The sequence below is a fragment of the Schistocerca serialis genome, chromosome 5, assembly GCF_023864345.2.
Source record: "Schistocerca serialis cubense isolate TAMUIC-IGC-003099 chromosome 5, iqSchSeri2.2, whole genome shotgun sequence".
NCBI classification, from domain to species: domain Eukaryota; kingdom Metazoa; phylum Arthropoda; class Insecta; order Orthoptera; family Acrididae; genus Schistocerca; species Schistocerca serialis.
Genome location: NC_064642.1, coordinates 739535248 through 739560119, shown reverse-complemented (window position 1 = coordinate 739560119; position 24872 = coordinate 739535248). Strand labels below are relative to the sequence as shown.

The following is a 24872-nucleotide window of genomic DNA, read 5'->3' as shown; positions in this document are numbered from 1 at the left end:
TGTTGTGCGTTACAGTGAAGTTACGAGGGCTTGCTTCGCACGAATAGTCGGGCAACGTACTACTTCCTACCACATACATCTAATGAAACGAGCATGACGAAGAAATCAGAGAAATCCTGCCGTTGGGGATGGATGTGTTTTTAATACACGAGCCTATTTGGTTATCGACGCATTCACCAAACGCACCTTTTGTAGTTTGGCTGTTTCATACGTCCATCTTTTCGCGAACAATTAACAAATAGTTAGTCAACGCAAAAAACCGTGCCACTTAAATTACTGAGGAACTATTTGGTGTAACGGATAGTGCAAAATTTTTTTTTTACCATGAACTATATCCGTACATCATTAGAAGTTCCATCATTATCGACCGACTCAGTGGCAGTGCACATGGAATGTTCTTGCGCTCGTTGTCAGTCGGAAGCAATGATGGGCGGAGCAACTGCGCTGCTTCGCGGAAAAACGTAGCCATAAATGCATTGAACAGTAAGAACTTGAACAGCCGACTTATACTAACTCAACATGTTTAGTAGTTGAGAGCATCGTCGTAATATCTTCTGTACACAACATCTACGAGATCGTGTCTTTAGTATACTGCTCATGAGTACCACGGAGTTGGCAGATTTTAATCAGAGAGTAAGGACCTATTTTTAGGTCGCTCTCTAAAAGCCACAATAAATTTTTCACGAGCAATGTGAACAGTGTCCTTTGTCATGTCGAGGTGGTACCTGCATTATTTACCGTCCTTTTCGAGGAAAGCAGTTCTTCATGTGAGTGCTTTATAGGTTACGCCACTGAGTGGAGAAACTTGTACATTTTTGTTATTGGAGAACAGAAGTCTCACAGGTTGAAGGAATGGACGAAACTTGGCGTTTTGATGACCCATCACTCCTCGAGATGGAGCATTTTCTCAGCCGGACAGAAATAATGGGGAATAATATCAGCTGTGATATAGTGCAAGGAATTACACCAGGATTAGCCTTGAACTGTTCATTGAATTTTTACTTATTTATTTATTTATTTATTTTTTGGTCATCAGTCTACTGACTGGAAACCATACCGTAAAAAATAAAAGTGTACATGATTTGAGATCCTCTAACCTCCTAAACACTAATCCAGCTGCTTAAATAATTCGCGATCGCCCTTGTTAATATGCACCAAGTGTAAGTGGTGGTGTGGCCCGCCGGGTTTGCCATGTGGTCTAATGCACGGCTTTCCGGATTGAGAAATGGAAAATGAGAGTTTGGCGTCATTGGCCGGGAGACTCCTTACGGGGCAGGTCCGGCCGCCTTGGTGCAGGTCTTATTACATTCGACGCCACATTGACCGACCTGAGCGCCGGATGGGGATGAAATGATGATGAAGACAACACAACACCCAGCCGGGAGTCGAACCCGGGCCCCTTGGGACGGTAGTCCGCCACGCTGACCATTGAGCTATCGGGTCGAACTCCGGATTGGGAAGGAGCGCCTGGTCCTCGGCACGAATCCGCCCGGCGGACTTCTAAGTCAGCGATTGCTGCGCAAACAAGTTCTCCACGTACACGTACACCACCATTATTTTACCACGCAAACGTAGGGGTTACACTCATCTGCTGTGAGACGTTTCCTTGGGAGGGGGGGGGGGGGGAGGAGGTGTCCACCGGGGGCCGAACCGCACAATAACCCCGGATAAGAGGTTCGGTGTGGGGGGCGGAGAGGTGAAGTGTCCTGGGGTCGTCGTGGGGTTGTGGACCACTGCGGCTGCGGCGGGGACGGAGCCTCTCCTTCGTTCTAGGCCCCCGGTCAACATACAGTGCAATACAAAGTGGTGTTGTGGTTCTGTGGACAGTTGCACATCACGTTTACCGACGTAGATGGTGTAATCGATTTTGCGACAGAGAATTTCTTGTGAAGAGAAAAAAATGGCTCTGAGCTCTATGGGACTTAACATCTGAGGTCATCAGTCCCCTAGAACTTAGAACTACTTAAACCTAAAGAACTACTTAAACCTAACTAACCTAAGGACATCACACACATCCATGCCCGAGGCAGGATTCGAACCTGCGACCATAGCGGTCGCGCGGTTCCAGACTGAAGCGCCTAGAACCGCTCGGCCACGTCGGCCGGCTGTTGGGAAGGGCGGTTTCAACAGGACAGGTGTTAACGAATACTCGCATTTTTATTTTTCTCCACGTTTATCCCGTCTAGTACGAGGTCTGCTTTTTACCGTATTTGGCACATCGAAGTTCAAATGGCTCTGAGCACTATGGGACTCAACATCTTAGGTCATAAGTCCCCTAGAACGTAGAACTACTTAAACCTAACTAACCTAGGGACATCACACACACCCATCCCCGAGGCAGGATTCGAACCTGCGACCGTAGCAGTCCCGCGGTTCCGGACTGCAGCGCCAGAACCACTAGACCACCGCGGCCAGCCACATCGAAGTGAGTCATTTGAGGGAAATCGCGTGCTTCGCGTAATCTTTCTTCCGTGTTCTACCTATTTTAGCTGTTTTGTGTATCGTACTCGCTGAGACGGAGTGTGGGAACTAGCCTGGCATTTGTCTGAACGGGCGGGGAAAACCGCCGAAGTACCACACTCAAACTGGCTAGTATACAAACCTTATGTCATTAATCCGCCTCGCGGGTTTGGCCTTGTTACATGTGAGTAAGTATTCATTAGGGAAACTGAATGTAAGTTTTCCTTGGAACAGTCAAAATCGGCCAACACTCACTGTTACGCACATTGTCAGTGAGAGATTGTGGAAGAAGCTTCAGTAGATTCCGTGCGATCTACACTTGGTACGCTGTTTGCAGATTAAATATCACTTACGAATAATACCATTTTGTGTTAATTTACTGAATCTGCGAATGGTGTAGCACAATACTCATTGAAGAAATTTACGGTTCAGTACGAACGATCTGCGGCTCTGGAAATCGATCATGGTAACTCATTTACATATCATAACCACTAAAAATAAATAATAATGTCACAGTAAGCAAACCTGAAGCGTTATATACCTAAGATACAGTAATCATTAGAGGTAGGTCATTAATTAAAGATACAGAAATAGAAGAAAGGAAAATACTAACAAGGGAACCTCCCCATCGCACCCCCCTCAGATTTAGTTATAAGTTGGCACAGTGGATAGGCCTTAAAAACTGAACACAGATCAATCGAGAAAACAGGAAGAAGTTGTGTGGAACTATGAAAAAATAAGCAAAATACACAAACTGAGTAGTCCATGTTGAAGATAGGCAACATCAAGGAGAGTATGAACTTAGCAGTGCCATGGTCCCGTGGTTAGCGTGAGCAACTGCGAAGCGAAAGGTCCTTGATTCAAGCCTTCCCTCGATTGAAAAATTTAATTTTTTATTTTCAATTTATGTCACAAAGTCTTATGTTTTCATCACTTTTTTGGGAGTGATTATCACATCCACAGGGAAACCTAACCAGGGCAAGGTAGAAGAATATTTTTACCCATTCGCCAAGTGTACAAGTTAGGTGGGTCGACAACATATTCCTGTCATGTGACGCACATGCCGTCACCAGTGTCGTATAGAATATATCAGACGTGTTTTCCTCTGGAGGAATCGGTTGACTATGGCCTTGCAATCAACTGTTTTCGGTTCCCATTGGAGAGGCACGTCCTTTCGTCTACTAATCGCACGGTTTTGCGGTGCGGTCGCAAAACACAGGCACTAAACTTATTACAGTGAAGAGAGACGTCAGTGAACGAACGGACGGATCACAACTTTGCGAAAATAAAGAAAATAAATTTTTCTCTCGAGGAAAGACTTGAACCAACGACCTCTTGTTCCGCATCTGCTCTCGCTAACCACGGGACCACGACACTGCTCAAGTTACAATTTCCTTGATGTTGCCTATCTTGCTGATGGACTACTCAGTTTGTATAGTTTGCTTATTTTTCCATAGTTCCACACAACTTCTTCCTGTTTTCTCGACTGATCTGTGTTCAGTTTTTCAAGCCCTATCCACTGTGCCAACTTATAACTAAATCTGAGGGGGGTGCGATGGGGAGGTTCCCTTGTAAGGAAAGTTTTTGGTCCTATTTGTGTTGAGGGAATCTGGACGTGGCGGAAGAGTAACGAGTTTATAAAACACTGGAGAAAACCTCAGAAACTTTTCAAGGAAAGACGACTAAAATTTTAATGGACGCCAATGCAGTGGCCAAAAGGATTCTCTGGCTTGCGCTGTCAATGGAGATTAGTAACTATTGGATACGTGAAACTGAGAAGAAGAAATCAAGCACTTCAGGAAAATTAAGTTCAATCGCTCTCCATGGCTGGGCATAGAGATGTAATAAATTAAATTAATAATAATAATAATGATAATAATAATAATGGTGAAGATAATTCGTATACCTCCGACTACATTCAGCCCAGATGGCCATATTAAGGTAGGACGTATTAAAATTCAGCCAGCGAGTACCTACTTAGTTGATACTATGCACAAGGTATCTCCTCATTAGGAACCCCATGAGCGCGAGGTCGCAAAAGGCCAATGATCTTTACGGTTTACAACGCCCCACGTATTGTCTACCATGCAACCACAATATTGACTGCTGATGCTAAAAGAGGGCGGGGCTGGTGTTATCCAATGGTAAGCACAGCTAGAGGCTACGGAGCGTAGTTGAACTGCTTAGTCCACGAGTAACTCACAGCAGGCCTACAGTGCTAGTGGTGTTGATCCAAAGTAGAGCAGTGGCAACGATAAAAACAGGCAAACATTCCATTATATTCACAGTAACATTTGGCGAAGAAGACATTTCATCAGAAGGGAACCCAAGAAATTTCACAGAGTGAGAAAGAAGTGGCAGATGAAAATTAGTGTTTCTGCAAGATGAGTTAGTGGAATGTGTGGTGTCGTATGCGCTCGACTGTACGGACACTGTGCACGACGAGTACAATGGCGAGGATAGATGCTTAACGAGTGAAAGTGATACTGAAACAGGTGTCGAACCATGTGTTTCGTCATCCTTGTCGGACAGGTAGCCACAAATCCCGTCTCCAATGAAACGTACTAAAGGATAATAGCTTTCCAAGGAGCGGATACTATACGTATTTACGTACGTGGAACATCATCCCCAGTACAATTTGTAGGATGTTAGAAGGTGCTCTGCCCCCTGCGATTCTTTCTCGCATGCGGTATCTTTGCAAGGACAGTGCGGAATATTCTCGTCGCAGCAAGGAAAAGTGGAAAAATAGGCTTAAGAGAAGTACAACTATGTAATGGGCGCTTCTTTTGGCCAATAGTTTTTGCTTGGTTCCTGGTCTGCATATAAAAATCGTACTCCTTTAGCGGAAACTCTCCTGAAAAGTATGTGACATTGCAGTTCATACAATTTGAAACAACTGGACAAATTCAGCCCCTGGGTGTTCGTTTTTTCCGCGCCTGTAAGTTTTATTATAGCACTACCTGCAGCCACCCCTTAGGACAGCCAGTTTCACAACAAGTTGCACGCCACACTGTTACGCATTCGTTTGCATGCCGTCACATCGTATCCGTTCTCATCGCTTCCTTACACCAGTGTGATATTTTTTTCTTTGAGTCATCGGTCTTCTGACTGGTTTCATACGGCTCGCCACGAATTCCTGTCCCCTCGCCAACCTCTTCATCTCAGAGTAGCACTTACAACTTAAGTCCTCAATTATTTACTGGATGTATTCCAATCTGCCGGCCGGAGTGGCCGAGCTGTTCTAGGCGTTTCAGTCGGGAACCGAGCGACCGCTACAGTCGCAGGTTCGAATCCTGCCTCGCGCATCGATGTGTGTGATGTCCTTAGGTTAGTTAGATTTAAGTAGTTCTAAGTTCTAGGGGACTGATGGACTCAGCTGTTAAGTCCCATAGTGCACAGAGCCATTTGAACCATTTTATTCCAATCTCTGTCTTTCTCTACAGTTGTTGCCCTCTACAGCGCCCCGTAGTACCATGGAAGCCAGTCCTTGATGTCTTTAACAGCTGTCCCTTCTCCATGTCAGTGTTTTCCACATATTCCTTTCCTCTCCGATTCTGTGCAGAACGTCCTCATTCCTTACCTTATAAATCCACTTAATTTTCAACATTCGTCTGTAACACCACATCTCAGACCGATTCGGTGCTGTTACGGTTTTCCCATAGTCCATGTTTCACTACCATACAATGTTGTGGTACAAACGTACATTTTCAGAAATATCTTCCTCAGATCAAGGCCTATGACTGATACTAGTAGAATTCTCTTGGCCAGCGATGCCATTTTTGTCAGTGCCAGCCTGCTTTTGATGTCCTCCTTGCTCCGTCAGTCATTGGTTATTTTGCTGACTAGGCAGCAGAATTCCTCAACTTCATCTACTTCGTGACCATCAATCTTGATGTCAAGTTTCTCGCTGTTCTGATTTCAGCTACTTCTCACTATTTTCTTCTTCCCTGTAATTCTTCTTCGCTTTCACTCAGGATAGTAATATCCTCAACGAATCGTTTCACTGACATCCGTTCACCTTGAGTTTTAATTCCTCTCCTGAACCTTTCTTTTATTTCCATCATTACTTCTTCGATGTACAGGTTGAACAGTAGGAGCGGAAGACTACATCCCTTTCTTACACCCTTTTTAATCCGAGCACCTCGTTCATGGTCGTCCACTCTTATTATTCCCTCATGGCTCTTGTACATATTGTATATTACCCGTCTGCCGCTGTAGCTTACGGCTATTTTTCTCAGAATTTCTGACATCTTGTACCTTTTTACATTGCCGAACACTTTTTCCAGGTCGACAAATTCTATATACATGGCTTGTTTATTCTTTAGTCTTGCTTCCATTATTAGCCACAACTTCAGAATTGCCTCTCTGGTGCCTTTACCTTTCCTAAAGCCAAACTGATCGATATCCAACACATCCTCAATTTTCTTTTGCATTTTTCTGTATATTATTCTTTTCAGAAACATGGATACATGAGCTCTTAAGGTGATTGTGCGCTAATTCTCATACTTGCCAGCTCTTGTAGTCTTACGAAATTGTGTGGATGATATTTTTCTGAAAGTCAGATGGTATGTCGCCGGACTCATACATTCTACACACCAACGTGATTAGTCGTTTTGTTCACACTTCCCCCATTGATTTTAGAAATTCTGTTGAAATGTTATCTATTCCTTCTGCCTTACTTGATCTGAAGTCCTCCAAAGCTCTTTTAATTTCTAATTCTAATACCGGATCCCCTATATCTTCTAAATGGACTCCTGTTTCCTCTTCTATCGCATCGGACAAATCTTCCTCCTCTTAGAGGCCTTCAGCGTTCTCTTTCCACCTCTCCGTTCTCTCCTCTGCATTTAACTATAGACTTCCCTTTGCATTCTTAATGTTACCACCCTTGCTTTTAATGTCACCGAAGATTGTTTTGACTTTACAATATGCTGAGTCAGTCATTCCGACAATCATTTCTTTTTCGATTTCTTTACAGTTTTCATGCAGCCATTTAGTCGTAGTTTCCCTGCACTTCCTATTTATTTCATTCCTCAGCGACTTGTATTTTTGTATTCTTGAATTTCCCAGAACATTTTCGTACTTCCTTCTTTCATCGATCAACTGAAGTATTTCTTGTGTTACCCATCGTTTCTTCGCAGTTAACTTCTCTATTCCTATGTTATTCTTTCCAATTTCTGTGATTGGCCGTTTTAGAGATGTATTCCTCTTCTACTGTTTAGACTACTGAGCTATTCCTTATTGCCGTATCTACTGCCTTAGAGAACTTCAGGCGTATCTCTTTATTCCTTAGTACTTCCCTATCCCACTTTTTTGCGTATTGATTGTTGCTGACTAATCTCTTAAACTTCAGCCTGCTCGTCATCACTACTGCATTGTGATCGGAGTCTATATCTGCTCCTGGGCACGCTGTGCAATCCAGTATCTGATTTCAGAATCTCTGTCTGACCATGACGTAATCTAACAGAAATCTTCCTGTATTACTGGCCTTCCGTCTTGTGATTCTGGAACAGAATATTCGCTATTACTAGGTGAAATTTATTACAGAACGCAGTTACTCTTTCTCCTTTCTCATTCCTTGTCCCAAGCCCATATTAACCTATAACCTTTTCTCCTACTTCTTCCCCTACAACCGCATTTTAGTCCCCCATGACTGTTAGATTACACTCTTCTGTCCTACCTGCCAATTCATTGCGAACCCTGCGCCTCTTATACCATGTTGTGAGGCGGTTGATATTACCATATACTCGCTTGACCAGAAATCCTGGTCTACTTTGTATTTCACTTCACTGATCCCTACAATATCGAGATTCTATAGCCATTCCTTAAGAGTGGAGAAGTAGCTGACCGTCCTGCACGGTTTATAACTCCCAGTTCTCATTCGATCTTGATGGTGCGAACTTATATGGTCACTGTAGCGCGCCATTTTCATTAGTGTTCATGGTGCAAGTTAATGGGTTGCTTTGAACATTTATTGAATGTCGACAAAGAAACGGGTATAGGCAAGCGTATTATAATACAGAGATACGTCAACAGGCAGGATACGACGCTGCGGTCGGCAGCGCCTATATAAGACAAGTGTCTGTCGCAGTTGTTAGATCGTTTGCTGCTGCTACGACAGCAGATTATCAAGTTTTAAGTGAGTTTGAATGTGGTGTTACAGTCGGCACACGAGCGATGCGGCAGAACATCTCCGAAGTGGCGATGAATTGGGGGAATTGGGGATTTTTCCCGTACGACCATTTCACGAGTGTACCGTGAATATCAGGAATCCGGTGAAACATCAAATCTCTGACACCGCCGCGACCGGAAAAAGGTCCTGCAAGAACGGGACTAACGACGACTGAAGAAAATGATTCAGTTTGACAGAAGTGCAACTCCACGCAAATTGCTGTAGATTTCGGTGCTGGGCCATCAGCAAGTACCAGCGTGCGAACCATTCAAAGAGACATCACCGATACGGGCTTTCGGAGCCGAAGGTCCACTCGTGTACCGTTGATGACCGCACGACACAAACCTTTACGCCTCACCTTGGCCCGTCAACACATACACTGGACTGTTGATGAGTGCAAACATGTTGCCTGGTCGGACGAGTCTCGTTTCAAATTGTAACGAGCGGATGGACGTGTTCGGTTATGGAGGCAACCTCATAAATCCATGAACACTGAATGTCAGCAGGGGTCTGCAAGTTGGTGGAGGCTCTGTAATGGTGTGAGGCGTGTACAGTTGGAGTGATATGGGACCCCTGACACGTCTAGATACGACTGACGGGTGACACGTACTTAAGCATCCTGTCTCATCACCTGCATCCGTTCATATCCATTGTCCGTTCCAACGGATCTGGGAAATTCCAGCAGGATGATGTAACACCCTACACAACCAGAATTGCTACAGAATGGCTCCAGGAATACTCTTCTGAATTTAAACACTTCCGCTGGCTACCAAACTTTCCAGTCATGAACATTATTGAGCATATCCGGGGTGCTTTGCAAAATTCATGCTGTCTGTTCCCTCCAGCACTACCTCAGACATTAGTCGAGCCCTTGGCACGTCGTGTGTCGGCACTTCTGCGTGCTCGCGGGGGCAGTACACTATACTAGGCTGATGTACCAGTTTCTTTGGCTCTTCAGTGTGCATACATCCCATAGAAGATTGATCTCTGCCCCCCCCCCCCCACCCCCCTCCAATCCCAGCACTCTTTTCTTCTCCTGATGCACATGATGGGACATTAGCAGCTAATATTTTTCGTTTCATTACTGTTAAAACAAATTTTCAAACAAGTCCTACTAAAGATTGAACTTCTGACCTCGCACTGAAGGGATTCTTTGTTAGTTACTACTGTGACGACGACGTGGGAAAAAGGTTTACTTGGCCGTCGCAGTTGAACAGCGGTTCCGGTACTCACGAAACTACCATTGCTGAAATAAGAACAAAGGCGGAGAATTATAGAATTGTACTCTTCTAGTTGCGATTGTGTCTTAAGGATGCAAGCTAAAATTAACGTGAAGTTGCCTTTCTCTCTTTTAATATCTTTACCCTACTGGCCATTAAAATTGCTACACCAAGAAGAAATGCAGATGATAGACGGGTATTCATTGGACAAATATATTATACTAGAACTGACATGTGATAGCATTTTCACGCAATTTGGGTGCATAGATCCTGAGAAATCAGTACTCAGAACAACCACGTCGAGCCGTAATAACGGCCTCGAAACGCCTGGGCATTGAGTCAAACAGAGCTTGCATGGCGTGTACAGGTACAGATGCCCATGCAGATTCAACACGATACCACAATTCATCAAGACTAGTGACTGGCGTATTGTGACGAGCCAGTTGCTCGGCCACCATTGACCAGACGTTTTCAATTGCTGAGAGATCTGGAGAATGTGCTGGACAGGGCAGCAGTCGAACATTTTCTGTATTCAGGAAGGCCCGTACAGGACCTGCAACATGCGGTCGTGCATTATCCTGCTGAAATGTAGGGTTTCGCAGGGATCGAATGAAGGGTAGAGCCACGGGTCGTAACTCATCTGAAACGTAACGTCCACTGTTCAAAGTGCCGTCAATGCGAACAAGAGGTGACCGAGACGTGTAACCAATGGCACCCCATACCATCACGCCGGGTGATACGCCAGTATGGGGACGACGAATACACGCTTCCAATGCGCGTTCACCACGATGTCGCCAAATACGGATGCGACCATCATGATGCTGTAAACAGAACCTGGATTCATCCGAAAAAATGACGTTTTGCCATTCGTGCTCCCAGGTTCGTCGTTGAGAACACCATCGCAGGCGCTCCTGTCTGTGATGCAGCGTCAAGGGTAACCACAGCCATGGTCTGAGAGCTGATAGTCCATGCTGCTGCAGACGTCGTCGAACTGTTCGTGCGGATGGTTGTGCAAACTTCCCCATCTGTTGACTCACTGATCGAGACGTGGCTGCACGATCCGTTACAGCCATGCGGATAAGATGCCTGTCATCTCGACTGCTAGTGATACGAGGCCGTTGGCATCCAGCACGGCGTTCCGTATCGCCCTCCTGAACCCACCGATTCCATATTCTGCTAACAGTCATTGGATCTCTACCAACGCGAGCAGCATTGTCGCGATACGATAAACCGCAATCGCTATATGCTACAATCCGTCCTTTATCAAAATCGGAAACGTGATGGTACGCATTTCTCCTCCTTACGGAAACTTTTCTCATGTCAGCACGTTGTAGGTGTCGCCACCGGCGCCAACCTTGTGTGAATGGTCTGAAAAGCTAATAATTTGCATATCACAGCATCTTCTTCCTGTCGGTTAAATTTCGTGTCTATAGCACGTCATCTTCGTGGTGTAGCAATTTTAATGACCAGTAATGTATATTCTTAGATTTTTGTTTTGTGGGTGTATTCCTTTTTTATGGCCTCATATTATAAATATTCTCGTAGAAGATGCGCTGGTTCTTACTCGAAACAACCCAATATAAAATTGATCAAAATCCTAATATCGCAAGAGTTAAGGATAAAAAATAATACAAGATCATAGAGTATTTGCTCGGCTGAAAACACTGACGCTCATCATTGTCCGATATAAATTAATACTGACACGTGGTTTATATAGCACGGCATGCAATCCATACGAAAATTTGCCAGAGTGCCACACTTGAACGCATCCAATCAAAATTATTTAAATTCCCTGATCGATGTCACTCTTTTAAAAATGTCACAGGCCTACCCACGAAAGTTAAAGTTCGCCGACATAGTTCGCATCATAGAATACTCGAGGTGTCTGCACAGAGCAGCTCTCCAGAAACGGAGTCCGCAACTCGGCGTACAATTTTTAAAAGTGCTGTTTTCACCGGTCGCTGCCTGGTTGAAAACATTCTAATCCTGTAAGTTTGCGATTGTGCTCGGATCAGACTAAAGATCGGAGCAGATACAGCACACTTGTTGTTGATGTTGCACAGCTGTAAGCAGCCACAGATTGGTGGTTACTTTTATGAAAAATGTAGCGTTATGGTGTCGAATATTTTTTTAGTTCATCATCAGACGGTTCATCTTCCGTCACAACAGATGTTATATTGGGTTAGTAGTGAGTTGGCGTGAAATGTCCGTCTGGAAATATGTTATTGCAATTGTTCTTCAACTAACGGTAATTATTTTGTGTCCGCAGCTCGTGGTCGTGCGGTAGCGTTCTCGCTTCCCGCGCCCGGGTTCCCGGGTTCGATTCCCGGCGGGGTCAGGGATTTTCTCTGCCTCGTGATGACTGGGTGTTGTGTGATGTCCTTACGTTAGGTTTAAGTAGTACTAAGTTCTAGGGGACTGATGACCATAGATATTAAGTCCCGTAGTGCTCAGAGCCATTTGAACCATTTAGCCAATTATTTTGTAGTTTGTATTTTTCCACTCGTACAAGTTGATTTTCAGTATTAAAGACATGGTGCACGTTGGTATCTTATTTTGTAGTCCAACTAATGTGTTTAACAATGGAAAGCAAAGGATGTAAGTGAATTTGACATCAGCACCATCAACAAATGTTTCAAATAGCTTTGAGCACTATGGGACTTAACGTCTGAGGTCATCAGTCCCCCAGAACTGAGAACTACTTAAACCTAACTAACCTAAGGACATCACACACATCCATGCCCGAGGCAGGATTTGAACCTGCCACCGCAGCGGTCGCGCGGTTGCGGACTGAAGCGCCTAGAACCGCTCGGCCACCGCTGCCGGCTCACCATCAACAGCTTTTTTTTTCACAGAACAGCCATGATCTCCAATTACGTCTATATTTGACAGAACTGCAAAGCGCTTGTTGTTTTGTACACTTGAAAATCTCTCGTAATGCTCAAGCGTTCATCTGATCTAGCCCTCAGTCGGTTCCCGCTACACAATTTAGGCATCTACCAACTCCCTGAATTTTTTCTTAAAAGGAAATCATTTGCCTTTTCTTCGGAGCAAAACGCATGTAGCTGTGTACAAAACTGTTTTCCTTGGAATTTTCCGCCCGGCGCTACCGGTCTGAACAACCTCAAACGTGGTACTGATTCTCCCTAGCTCCTCAGGTATGCATTTCGTGCCCACGTTTACTGGAAATTTTTTTCTAGCTGTGTATCATACTAAAACCCCTGAAAGTTGTCTAACCAGGAATCTTAGCCACTACGTCACTGGTACAGGTTTTCCACTGGCAGAGGTATCGGGACGATTTTCACTAATAATTTACCACTTGTTCGTTTCCACACCACGGTCCCTGAACTGAAATTTATACTTTTCTCCTGTTTCATCATCCCTGAAAGTCTGTAACATCATCACGGAATTGTCTTGTATATACATAAATATAATGGCACCGGTGCCTATTACTTCAACACTCTGTAGCAGTCGGTGTCATCTCGAAACACCATCTATATCTTTTAGCTGGATGCACAAGCCTGGTTTGTAGACAGCATTTCCTTCTGCTAAATACTGGGTTCTCTCAAACCTGTGAAAACAGAAATTCACGTTTAAAAAAAAAAAAAAAAAAAAAAAAAAAAAAAAATCAGCTGTGAAAATAAAGTGACAATTCTTTTTCTTTCTCTCCAAAACACTTTCAGCTGTCAATATACGCTCACATTACACTCAGTTACAGTAGTGTATTGCAGGCGATACTTTTTGTAAAAGTGGTAAATAGTTGATACATTGTTGCATTTTTGAATGCTGTTTCGCCAGTGTTTTTGCAAAGTGGCGTAGCGTAAAGAATGATGGTGTTAAATGTTCCGGATTTTGAACACACACGTGATGCATCGTTGGAATGATTATTAGGACCATTGTTAAGATTACGCTCCATCAGTGCTAGCTATCCCCTATGGGAAATAAGGGTGACTGTCATCTTCCCAAAGGTAGGTTTGAACGCCATATTGCTTTGCTAGGTTCAGTTCTTTGCAAGTGGTATGCCCCTGACATCTTCCAACGCACGAACTGGCTTACCCAGCTTCTTACTGAGGACCTATATTTTAAAGTGGTTTTCCCATATCCATGCAGCTCGCCGTTTTTCACATCAACAAACATTGCCAGAGGCGAAAATAAATGATAAGTGACAGATCAATATCATAGGGCTGAAATGTGATCGAAGACCAGATCTTTGAAACTGTGGTATGGCGCTCTACCACAGAGTTACAGAGTGTAAAATAGTACATCAATTCTTACCAAAGAAAAACAAAACAGAACCATGTCATCATTGAGACACATTTGTACACGACTTGTCGCATAGCTATTTCATTAGGCTTTTCCAAGGGTGGAGAATGTTTTCTTCTCAACTGTCCACATTACTTCTATTTGGTTTTGTCCTGTGTGACTGATGATGTAGAAACAGGAAGTTTCCTGCTTTGTTAAGTGTGTAAAATAAACTTCAAAGCAAAGTACCTGTAGAACTTGAGTAAAATTTTGTATGTGTTTGTGGATGTGAGAATGGGAGAGAAAGGGGATTACTTTTAGTATTAGGGAAGCATTTGCTACAAAAATGATTTCAGCTTTCATGTAACATATTTCCTGTTCCACAGTAATGTTGTCTTGTTCCAGATGATTGTTCGTGTGCGATTATTGAGTATAGTTTTGAACAAACTGCTTTTGTTTCAGGATCTCGTAGAAGTCTCATGAAGGATCAGTCATCACCTGAGGCGTAATTGGCTGTTTCCTGCGGGCAAATATATGCGTCTCAAACCTTGACAACCACCGAACTGCAAAGTGCCATTACCAATGGAATTATTGTACATATCTTGAATCATAAAAGTTATAAAATGTTCTATATATTCTACTAACTCTGTCATGTTTTACTGTTATTACTTAAGTATGATTAAATGTTTATGCAGGCCATTGAAAGTTATGTTAAGATATATATTTTTACCTGAAGTTGCGTTTTGTTTCTCATTGCATTCACAGATCATTGTTCAACTTCATTACTGCTACTTATAAATCAATAAAACTAACTCATCACATTTTTTTCTGTTTAACTGTTGTCTAGATACGTGCACATTACAGAATGACTGAAAAGGAATGGAACTACAGTTTTAAATAGTAATGGTCAAATGAAGAAAAGTTAATACAGAAACTGAATGAAACAGAAACAGTAAACAGAGATTAATACACAAATGGAAAAAAAGTTAACTGTTCTTCCAAAATAGGCTATCAGGTATAACAAAGTGTCAACTTAAAAAAACACAGCATATGCAACAAACATGGATATCATAGGGACTAGCTACCTGTGTCCATATACGCTATCTACATTACAGTTTGACGAGTAACTTCAAGGGCAGTGAAATGAAATTCAGACTGGTGCTTCTGGAGCGGTTCACAGTGTCAGATTGGAACATTATAAAGCAATGGTAGTGAATCAACTGGCCCATTCAGATACTATAGCTCAACATCGGTATTGCATCTGCTATTGCAGTCTGTGCATCATGCAGAGAATGGTCCTGGAATGCTCTTTTTTCTGATGACGCTTGACTGCATTTATTGGTTTGTATGAACTCACGAAAAAAAAAATCGAAGATACTTATCAATTGACATTTGAGATTGCACACAGCTTTGGAAGAAGATGCTGTTGACTGATCGCCCTCCAGTGTGTAAAGGTACTGTGATTAGGGGTCACTCCTAAATTGTCTAGCCTAAAACCAATGCACCATCTGCTACAGTTTAATGAACAGGCCATAGCATATGTGGTAATCTCGGCTTGCCTATCTAGTATTAATTTCCAAATATGCCACACAGTGCTCATGTTGTGCATAAATAGTTAGTTGTATGAGGTACTGTACTCTCAGGAAGGGTGTATGTTGGGTCTGATATCTATTAAGAAAAGAAGTATTTTTTGTGTACTACTCCTTACTATACCTTATTTTCCATACTACTGAACAGCTACTGCAGAGGAACGTACTGTGTAGTTTTTTATCCCGATAAGTGTGGCAGTGGGTAGTGGCATGGACTCTACTAGATACCGAATGCAATGAGGTGCCTTCCTGATCTGTAACCTTTACACAATCTTTGAAGAGGATTAGACTGTTCCCATGCCCATTTGCATAACTTGATTGCCTTATGATGTGTTCAGTAGTATTATTTTCAACAGACTGAGGGATTACATAGTCACTGTCATGTATGTGGAAATTTGTTTTATTTTTCTAACATAAATAAGGGAGCAATTTTGTAAGATGTACACAAGAATACCTCGTCCACCTATTTGAACGGCACCTCATTGGAAATGTGATGCATGTTCTCACGTGGTTTTCCTCGTTCTCATGGTCTCCCATCATCATGGTCTATTGTGTACCACAAGTCCACAGCTGAAGCGACCATTTCTTTCAATTTCTAGCATCTAATGACAATGTTTTGTTACTGTATTGGTCAAGATGAGCTGAGGGGGAAGGAAGTAGGACTGGCAGCACGAATACTACTATTCTTCAGGCGAATGATGTTACAACATACGCGTAATTTTTTACAGTTAAGAGGAGTGAAATGCAAAAAATATATCACTGAATAATTGGTACAAAAACACGAATGGTGGTGGTGGTAATGATGCTGATGCTGCTGCTGCTGATGATGATGATGGCAGTGCTGCTCCACCCACGTCCTTTGAGGTTAACTCCCAATAAAGCCTGTATGGGTGGAAGGGGAATATGAGGCGCAACTAGACAATAACACCAGATTTATCGCTATGTCTGTGAGCATTTGGGTTGGGAAGTAAGGGTCAGAAATGGAGGCTGGAACTGAAAGCAACTACAGTGAGACCAGATGCTGGGGGGTGTAGATGTAAGGAAAAGTTATGAGGGCAAGCGCTGTAACTTGTAGAAAGTATTTCAGGGTCTGGAAGAAGCGTGTGTTGAAATTTATTGGGGTACAGTAGAGACAGTGTGGACGTGGGCTGGGAAGTGAGCACCAGTGGTGAGGCCTCTGCTCTTCACTCATCTCTGGATTGAGGTGATAGGCTGCGGCACCCATAAATCATAAAGAGGAGTTGGATGTGGTGTCCGTGGCTTGTCGTCAGTCGTTGTTGGCATCTCGATTTGAAATAGCGAGTGATTTCCTACACTGCGGATTCTCTTTCGATAGAAAAAAAAGCTGTTTTGTGTTGTTCATGGGTGTATAACATAGCCTTCATTTTTTCATAACTGTGAAGCATGTTTTGATGTTTTATTCACATTGAAGTCAATTAGCATCGTCAGAATCAATAGTCTCTCAGCAGCGTACATGGGGACAAGGAAAAATATGAAGTATCATCATGAGGTCAATTGGCTTCTGTGGTGATCATTTGGTTCAGGCATCTAGTTTCTTTCATTCGTTCCATTTCGGAAGCTGTTTTACTGTTCACTTTCTACCGTCAAAGCAACCTAGTGATCCCATTGTGGTATGTGTTGAACTCCTCATTCAAAATCACAAAAACAATTCTTAACAGAAAGTGAGCAGGACTGACATTAGACACCTTGTGGATCTTACTGTAAAATAAATAAACAGCATCAGCCCTTCTGCGGAACAAGCTCCATAGCACATGACGGTGTGATTCTATAATCTGTGGCAGCGGTTGGTTGACATCAAGGCCCGACTTCAGCGATTAAGAAACAAATTTCAGTTTGTAATTTCACAAGTATCTGGTATTCATTGTTAATAAAACGATTTGAAACTGTGTTCTACAGACCTCACCAGTGCATTATGCTATGTGATAAGCAAATACACAAATCTTCAGACCTTTTGTACAGTCATCTTTGTTGGAAACCGTGTATCCAGTGTTTTGTGTGTGGAATGCGTTTAAGGAAAACCAGTAAGGACGAATAGAATAGTTAGTTATTATGTGTCGAAGCAATACCGCTACAAAATAATCTGAAAACCGAACGTTATTTTATAGTCAAAACAATTTTTTTGTACTTTACACTGTTTTGATCATACTAGCAAAAAACTCGTTTTATATTTAACGATTTGAACAATTAATAAGAAAAGAAAAAAAATTGAAGTAGCGAATGAGGTATTTATTATCACCGTGAAGGAAAACGGTTCTTATGTTTCTCACTATTATTAAATTTTGTTTGTAATTTTATTGCGTATAAGAAATTACAAAACAATCAAAGTTTTCCATTTCGCTTTACGCTAATAGTCCTGCAAAATGCTTCCGGCTTGCACAGTGATGCCCGATTCGCACATTTTGCGTACCCAAAAATACTTCGGCATCTAGGAGCAGTTGGGATGCTTCGGGAATTCCATCCTGCATAACATGCTGTGTTGTGGGACATTGATGACACACAGTGTCTTTGAGGCATCCCAAAAAGAAATAATGAGATGGAGTTACACATGGGGTCTGTGGCGGCCCATCCAGTGACCGGGATTAATCTGTTGCGAGGTACTCATCTCTACCAGGGAAAGAATGATGAACACTAATCTTGCTGCAACGACGTTATCAAGCGTGTTGGTGATGCAATGTCATCTAGCAATGATGTCGCTGTATATTTGAGAAATTCGGAATATGTATCATTTAACTACTCTTATATAAAAAACGACTGATAATTGTTTCAGGAATGGGTCCATCGCAAGTATTTTTGCTGCAGAAGTGCTTTGTCTTGCTCTTTCTTCTGACTGATGGTAAATTTCGCGGATATTTTTGTCGCCGTTAAATTTGAAGGTACTTGATCATTCCACCGTCGTGAAGCCCAGATTTTGATTTAGAAATCAGTGGCAGATGATGATCCTTTTCTGAATAATGGCGGTGGTAGGATACAATTTGGCTGTGTGCAAGATGAGCACGTTTACAATGCGAGATTGTTAATCATTTACAGAGGTTCACAGGCATTTGTTCCCTTGATTCGCTTCGTGAAGCTTAAGGTAGAGGATTTCACTATCATGACTTGGTAGCATTTCTTTGATATGGAGATCTGGTCTTGATGGCTCTCTAAGGAGAAGGAGTTTCCATGCTCAGTACGGAATGTGTTTGCTAATTAATCCATCCGAATGGTAGAACATTTAATTTCATCACTCTTCCTTCCAATGGGCTTTTGTCGAAATTTTATAACTTGAATAGGTTTCGTATACATGTTAAAAAAAAAAAAAAACTTTGTGTGCCAAGTGTATTCTGAGCGCTAATTATGCACGTACAATAATTGGATGGGTTTATATTCAATATCTTTTAAATCATTTATCTTTCCATGGCACCACCTTCCTATTTGTTAGAGTATATACGTAATTACACTTAGTAGGTAGCACTCAATGCAGCATGAACAACATGCGTTCAGCAGAAGTGGTCACTTTTTAGTGTTTTTACTGTTATTAATCTAAAGAAAGACCAGTAAGTATGAACATTATACTTCGTGCTTCGATGCATGATTCTGATGCGCTGACAAAGTCGCAGTCTTTCATTCTGTAGGAAGTGTGATTATTTGGTGTCTTGCTTTTGTGAGCTGTCATAACAGTGTGTATGTACATGGCCATTGCAAGGCACGAAGCGATAAGAGCCGTTGCTTTACACGTTTTCATGTTAAGTGAGATAGTTGTTACTACTACTCAGGTTCAAGTAAATTCAGTTGACTTTTGATATGCTGCAAAGGTAAGCCTTTCTAGCCTAAGTCGTATTTTATGAATTTTGCAGACAGATCGTGTCACAAATTTGATTCGTGTGTGTAAACCAGGTGTTTCCAGCCCACGGGCTGCAGGTGGCCTAAAGGAAGTATCATTGCAGTGCATGAAATGGGCATGGAATTCTGTTTAATCAAAGATACGATAAATCGATTTTCCATTATGGTCCAGGTAAGCTAAGAGGTTGGACATCGCTGGTCTAAACATTATATCAGAGAGCATTGTTCATTTCTGGGCATGTTCTGGACTTACTTTTGTAAGGAAATCTGTTTCCTAACATGGCAGGAAGCGTATACCCTGCACTGCACTGCGCGAGAGAATTAAGGGGTATCTTTTTTGAAGCTCAGTCATTTTCCCAGTTTGCGAAATAGAAATGTGAAATTTGGCTCAAAGGTGCCGACAACCTTCCTCTGTATTGATAGAAAAGAATTGCGCCTGCGACATCACCTTCGGACTCGGCGACGCTTCAAACAGATGGGTATTGACACATGCGACAAGAGGCCATAGCTCAGGAGTTCATGTGAGGTGTAACGTCGGTTGATGGTGATACATGGGCACCAAATTTCACCACAATTGTGCCCAAAGCCGTAGGGAACGTGTCACTCGATGGGAAAGTCGTCAACATAATCTTTTCCCACATCTCACTCTTGCTCCTGACGCTTTTGCGTTACAGATAGTAACCGCATTGCCCAGCGTTGAAGTCACACAGTTTTCTTATGAGTGGTCGGGAAAGACACTCAGACACGCCGCTCCTCCGAAACGACAAGAAATGGCTTCAGGAGGTGGTTTGAAGACCTTCGCCGAAATCACCACCTCCCTTGTGGGGTTTCGTTTACACACATTTCACGGTAACAGACGCCAGTTTACAGTGTGATGTACAATAGAACGACGTTCTTGACAACCTTTGAAACAGCTAACACCCTCCGGACGCTTCAGTATTCTTTAAGGATGTCAGGGGCAGCAATACTTTTGAACATGATCTGAACATGATCTGACTGCTTTGTATTTTAGTGCGACCACAATTTTTGCTGAAGTATACAGGATGGAACCACTAGGGACCATTCAAAGCCATTCGACGAAATTTGAAGGAGATCCGAAGTAGGAAAGGGTGTTTGCCTTTTCAGCTCTTCTGTCCCATGTCGTCCTAAGGTGTGCTAATGGGGAGAGTCCAACATCGACACATGCTTAATTCAAATGGCAAAGGGTCCATCTAAAACACCCAGTTCAGTAATACCCTCAGTGCCACCTGCACACCATTGTCGAGCACTTTAAAAGCTGACCTGTACAGAGACAACACCTGAACAGTGTCTAGACGCCTGTGGGCAGGTAACTCCTCGACACCCTTCAATTGATTGGCAGTACACTGCCGCTCTATCGCCTGCTTCTCGGCATACGGAATCTGAGGGTGTAGATGGGGTTGCGTGCCTGCAGGCGCCTAGGAATCAGTCAAGGTTTGTCTCCCTACAGGTGCATTTTTAAAATGCTCAACAAAGGTGTGCCAGTGGCACTGCGGGTCTTGATGAAGTGGGTTGTTATAGAGGTATATTTTGCCATTTTATTTTCCACAAGCATCAATGTTATATCACTCTTTGATCGCGCCAATGGAAGACATGAACCACAAGGGCTAAAAAAATGTGAAAACCATTTGCTGCTTTGGATCACGTTCAGATTTCGTTGAATGGTTTTGAATGGTCTCCAAGGGTTTCACTCTGTATATCTGGGCAAAATTTGTGGTCACACTACATTCCAAAGGCGTCACATGATGTTCATTGGCTCCCAGCACCACAATGGTGGCAAAGGTGGTCATAAGAGTCGTTCTATTGCACATTGTGCTGGCTTACGCCTTCAGCAGCACACCGGTCGGCACTAGGAAACCTTGTATACAGCGGGCGCTGAACTAGACGCGCCTATTACATGAGAAGACAAAGACACGCTTCCAGGCTGCATGCCGATAACGTCCCCTGGGCAGCGTGCATATAGGCCGCCGCCGCTACTAGAGCTCTCTCAATCTGAGTACCTCAGTACGGCACATCGGGAGTCAGCTCGCATTGAACCTCAATACGCCGCACTGTGCTCTGGTCTTCCACACTGATATTCGCCGCCTCGCACCTTAGCTAGCTGTGAGGGAACTTTAGTCATTGTATATGCTTATGATATGAACACGGACGAGATTCAAGAACTAGTACATGTTATTTGATTGCTGTTAACCACAGAAAATCAGATTGGACATCATTGAAGTACTAGGTTGGTTCCTTTAATAAAGCGTATTTAACCACGTGTTCATTTTGTGTTGTAATGAGAGAAATCTGGCCACCTACCTATCATACCACCCTTTCCTCATCCAACCAGGAACCACAAAAAATTACAAGAGGTCACGGTCACAACACACATCACACTAAAAACTGTCGCTTTCGACCGTGAAATGTGTATAAAAGAACGTCGAAAGGAAAGGGTTGATTTCATTGACGCCCTTCATGTCGCCTGCTGAAGCCTTTTTGTGTCGATTCTGAGCTGCAGTGTGTGGAATGTTTACCTCGGCCACCCGTAAGAAAACCACGTGCTTTAAACTTTGGGTATCGTGGTTGTAGCCTCCATCACAACAACGTCAAGACAAGGGATAAGATGTTGGTAAGGGGGATGTGGTGACCTTCTCAGCGTGTGACACGCCCACGGTGGCAATGGACAAAACTGGGGTGAAATTTGGTGCCAATATGGAGTATAAGTGGTAACCTGGTATAATGTTATGTATGCTTAACAGAGCCAGACTGTGACATAAAACAAATTGTACATCAACAGCATTCTGAAACGATTAAACAACACAAAAATGCAACACAGGATACACAGAGGTAGTGTGCAATTAAAATATTACTGGTAACACAATAAAAAACCATGAAGCGTTGTTACTGCGCTTTGGGATCTTCCAAATTTAGCACATGTTAGTGACTATGTATCAAATTTACAATAATATGTTTTTTTCTAGTCCTGTAAGAATTGTTTCAAAATCCTGGGCTAGATATTAGTGCAAGTCTATGAGTACTATCGAGACAGACTATGAGAACAGTAACAGTAATCAGGATTGGATATTACAGCGATACGAATAGATACACCAGTATTCAGGCACTTACATATAAAGTGAGGTCACAGCATATATACAGATGACGGTAGTTTTGGGTACACAAGGAATCCAAGGGTAGTGCACTGGAAGAGCTCTCATTTGCGCTCAGGTGACTCATGTGAAACGGTTTCCGGGAATTACGAGACTCTGAACGTGGAATGGTAGTTGGTGCTGGACGCATGAGCCATTCCATTTTGGAAATAACAACGAATTAAACATTCCGTCATCAACAGTGTCGTGAGTGTGCCGAGAATACCAAATTTCAGGTATTTCCTCTCACTACAGACAACACAATGGCTGACGGCCTTCTCTTAACGATCGAGAGCAGCGACTTTTTCCCAGAGTTGTCAGTGCTAACAGACAACCAATTGTGCGTGAAATAACCGCAGAAATGAAATGTTGGGCGTACGTATCCGTTAGGACAGTGCGGAGGAATTTGGTGTCAATGGGCTCTGGCAGTAGACAACCTACACGAGTGTCTTTGCCAACAGCGCATCTCTTGGGCCCGTAACGTATCGGTTGAACCCCAGATGACTGGAAATCGTGGGCTGGTCAGACGAATCCGATTTCAGTTGGTAAGAGCTGATGGTAGGATTCGAGTGTCGCGTAGACCGCACGAATACATTGACCCAAGTTGTCAACAGTGCAGTGTGCGAGCTAGTAGCGGCTCCGTAATAGTGGGGGCCGTGTTTTCATGGAGTAGACTGAGTTTTCTGGTGCAAGTGAATCTATGATTGACTGGAAATGGTTGTGTTCGGCCACTTGGAGACCATTTGCACCCATTCGTGGACTTTATGGTCCCAAAAAACGCTGGAGCTGACAATGGACCACAATTGTGATTTGATGAACAACCTGGACAGTTCGTGCCATTCTAACTGCCAAGAGCAGTAGATAGCAGTGCATGAAACTATATATGGACGTCCTTTCTGTTAACGATTTCCTACTGGGTGCTAACAAGGTTTGGACGCTGCTCGGCAACTGATGACCAAGCGCCCAGAGATTAACTCGGAAGGATATTGATGTGATACGTATTCTGAAGACATACTAGGAACATTTGGGTTGGATATTCTTAGTCGCCGCAAAAACATAGAGAAGAGGTCCTTAGGTTGAACCAATAGAGTTATTTGTTGAACTTCTAACGATTAAACTTAAGTAATGCTGTAATTGTAGTGAAGCTTCACGATGTTTGTGTCTTACTATACCATGGTAGTCGTGGAATAGTGTGATCAATTAGTGTGTAGTGAGTGCCTATGATGTTATATGTCATCAACCATTCTTCCTGCCAGTATGATGACAACCGCTTTCTGAGCATGGGTGTCATATTTGTGCGAGGGAGCTTATCATATTTAATAGCTCCATGTGGAGATGCTTGCTTTTCTAGGGCGTCTACTTGTTCATTTCCAGGTACCCCAGCGTGGTCTTTCATGCAAACCATCAAGATGTCGTGATAGTTCCTTTGCATCCGAAACACAACGTCGATAATTGCAGCAACTCATACATTGGTACAACTACAACATAGGATTATAATCGGTTTTAGGGCAGACTTGCTATCAGAGATGATTATTGTGTCTGCGTGATCGTCTGTGCGAATATGAGGACTTCAAAAATGGCAATTGGCTCAGCCACGAGTTCTACAGTAGCCTGCATGCCTTAACATAAATAGGGGTGATTATTCGGCAGCCAAAGATATTCAGATAAAACATTTGAGCTAATCTCCTATATGGGGAAATGTATAATGACCTTAAGGCTGTATAAGATTGCATAGGAATACAGGCTCCCTTTGAAGACAACCCCATGACGCAAAACATTATTAATCGAGTAATGAGCGGCAGCCTTTCGAACTATGAGATCTCAAGACAAATGTAACCTTTCTTAGATTTCAGTTCTATCGGAAGGAATGTAGGACTGGCTTATTGGCTGTGGCTGTGCAGTGTATTTAAAGAGATTTAATAGTGATAGTGATTTAATATTAGATACGAAATTTAACTCTTTCAAGTCACTCATATAATTCAATTAATATGGGCTGAACATTACGGTCGCCTTGTACTGTAACCGAATTATTTAACATGAACATTTGCTGGGAATCAACTAATTTCTTTAGATACAGTTTAGTTGGTTGCAGTTCGATTAGGCGGGAAATGGGGGATTAAGTTCCAAATGCATATCACAGATTTACGCAACCGTAAGCGTATACTACATCTCGAAGGCATGCAACTAATGTCAGTGGTGGAGGGTT

The 24872-nt window shown here is 42.9% G+C and overlaps 1 protein-coding gene across 1 annotated transcript in view; it reads left to right on the top strand.

Moving 5' to 3' along the window:
* Positions 1 to 14914, top strand: part of LOC126480940 (heterogeneous nuclear ribonucleoprotein C-like) — an 822623-nt gene extending 807709 nt beyond the window's left edge. Inside the window, exon 10 of the mRNA XM_050104357.1 lies at positions 14554 to 14914. Within this exon, the coding sequence (XP_049960314.1) occupies positions 14554 to 14574 (21 nt within the window). The 3' untranslated portion in view covers positions 14575 to 14914. The remainder of the gene's footprint in view (positions 1 to 14553) is intronic.
* Positions 14915 to 24872: the final 9958 nt, after the last annotated feature.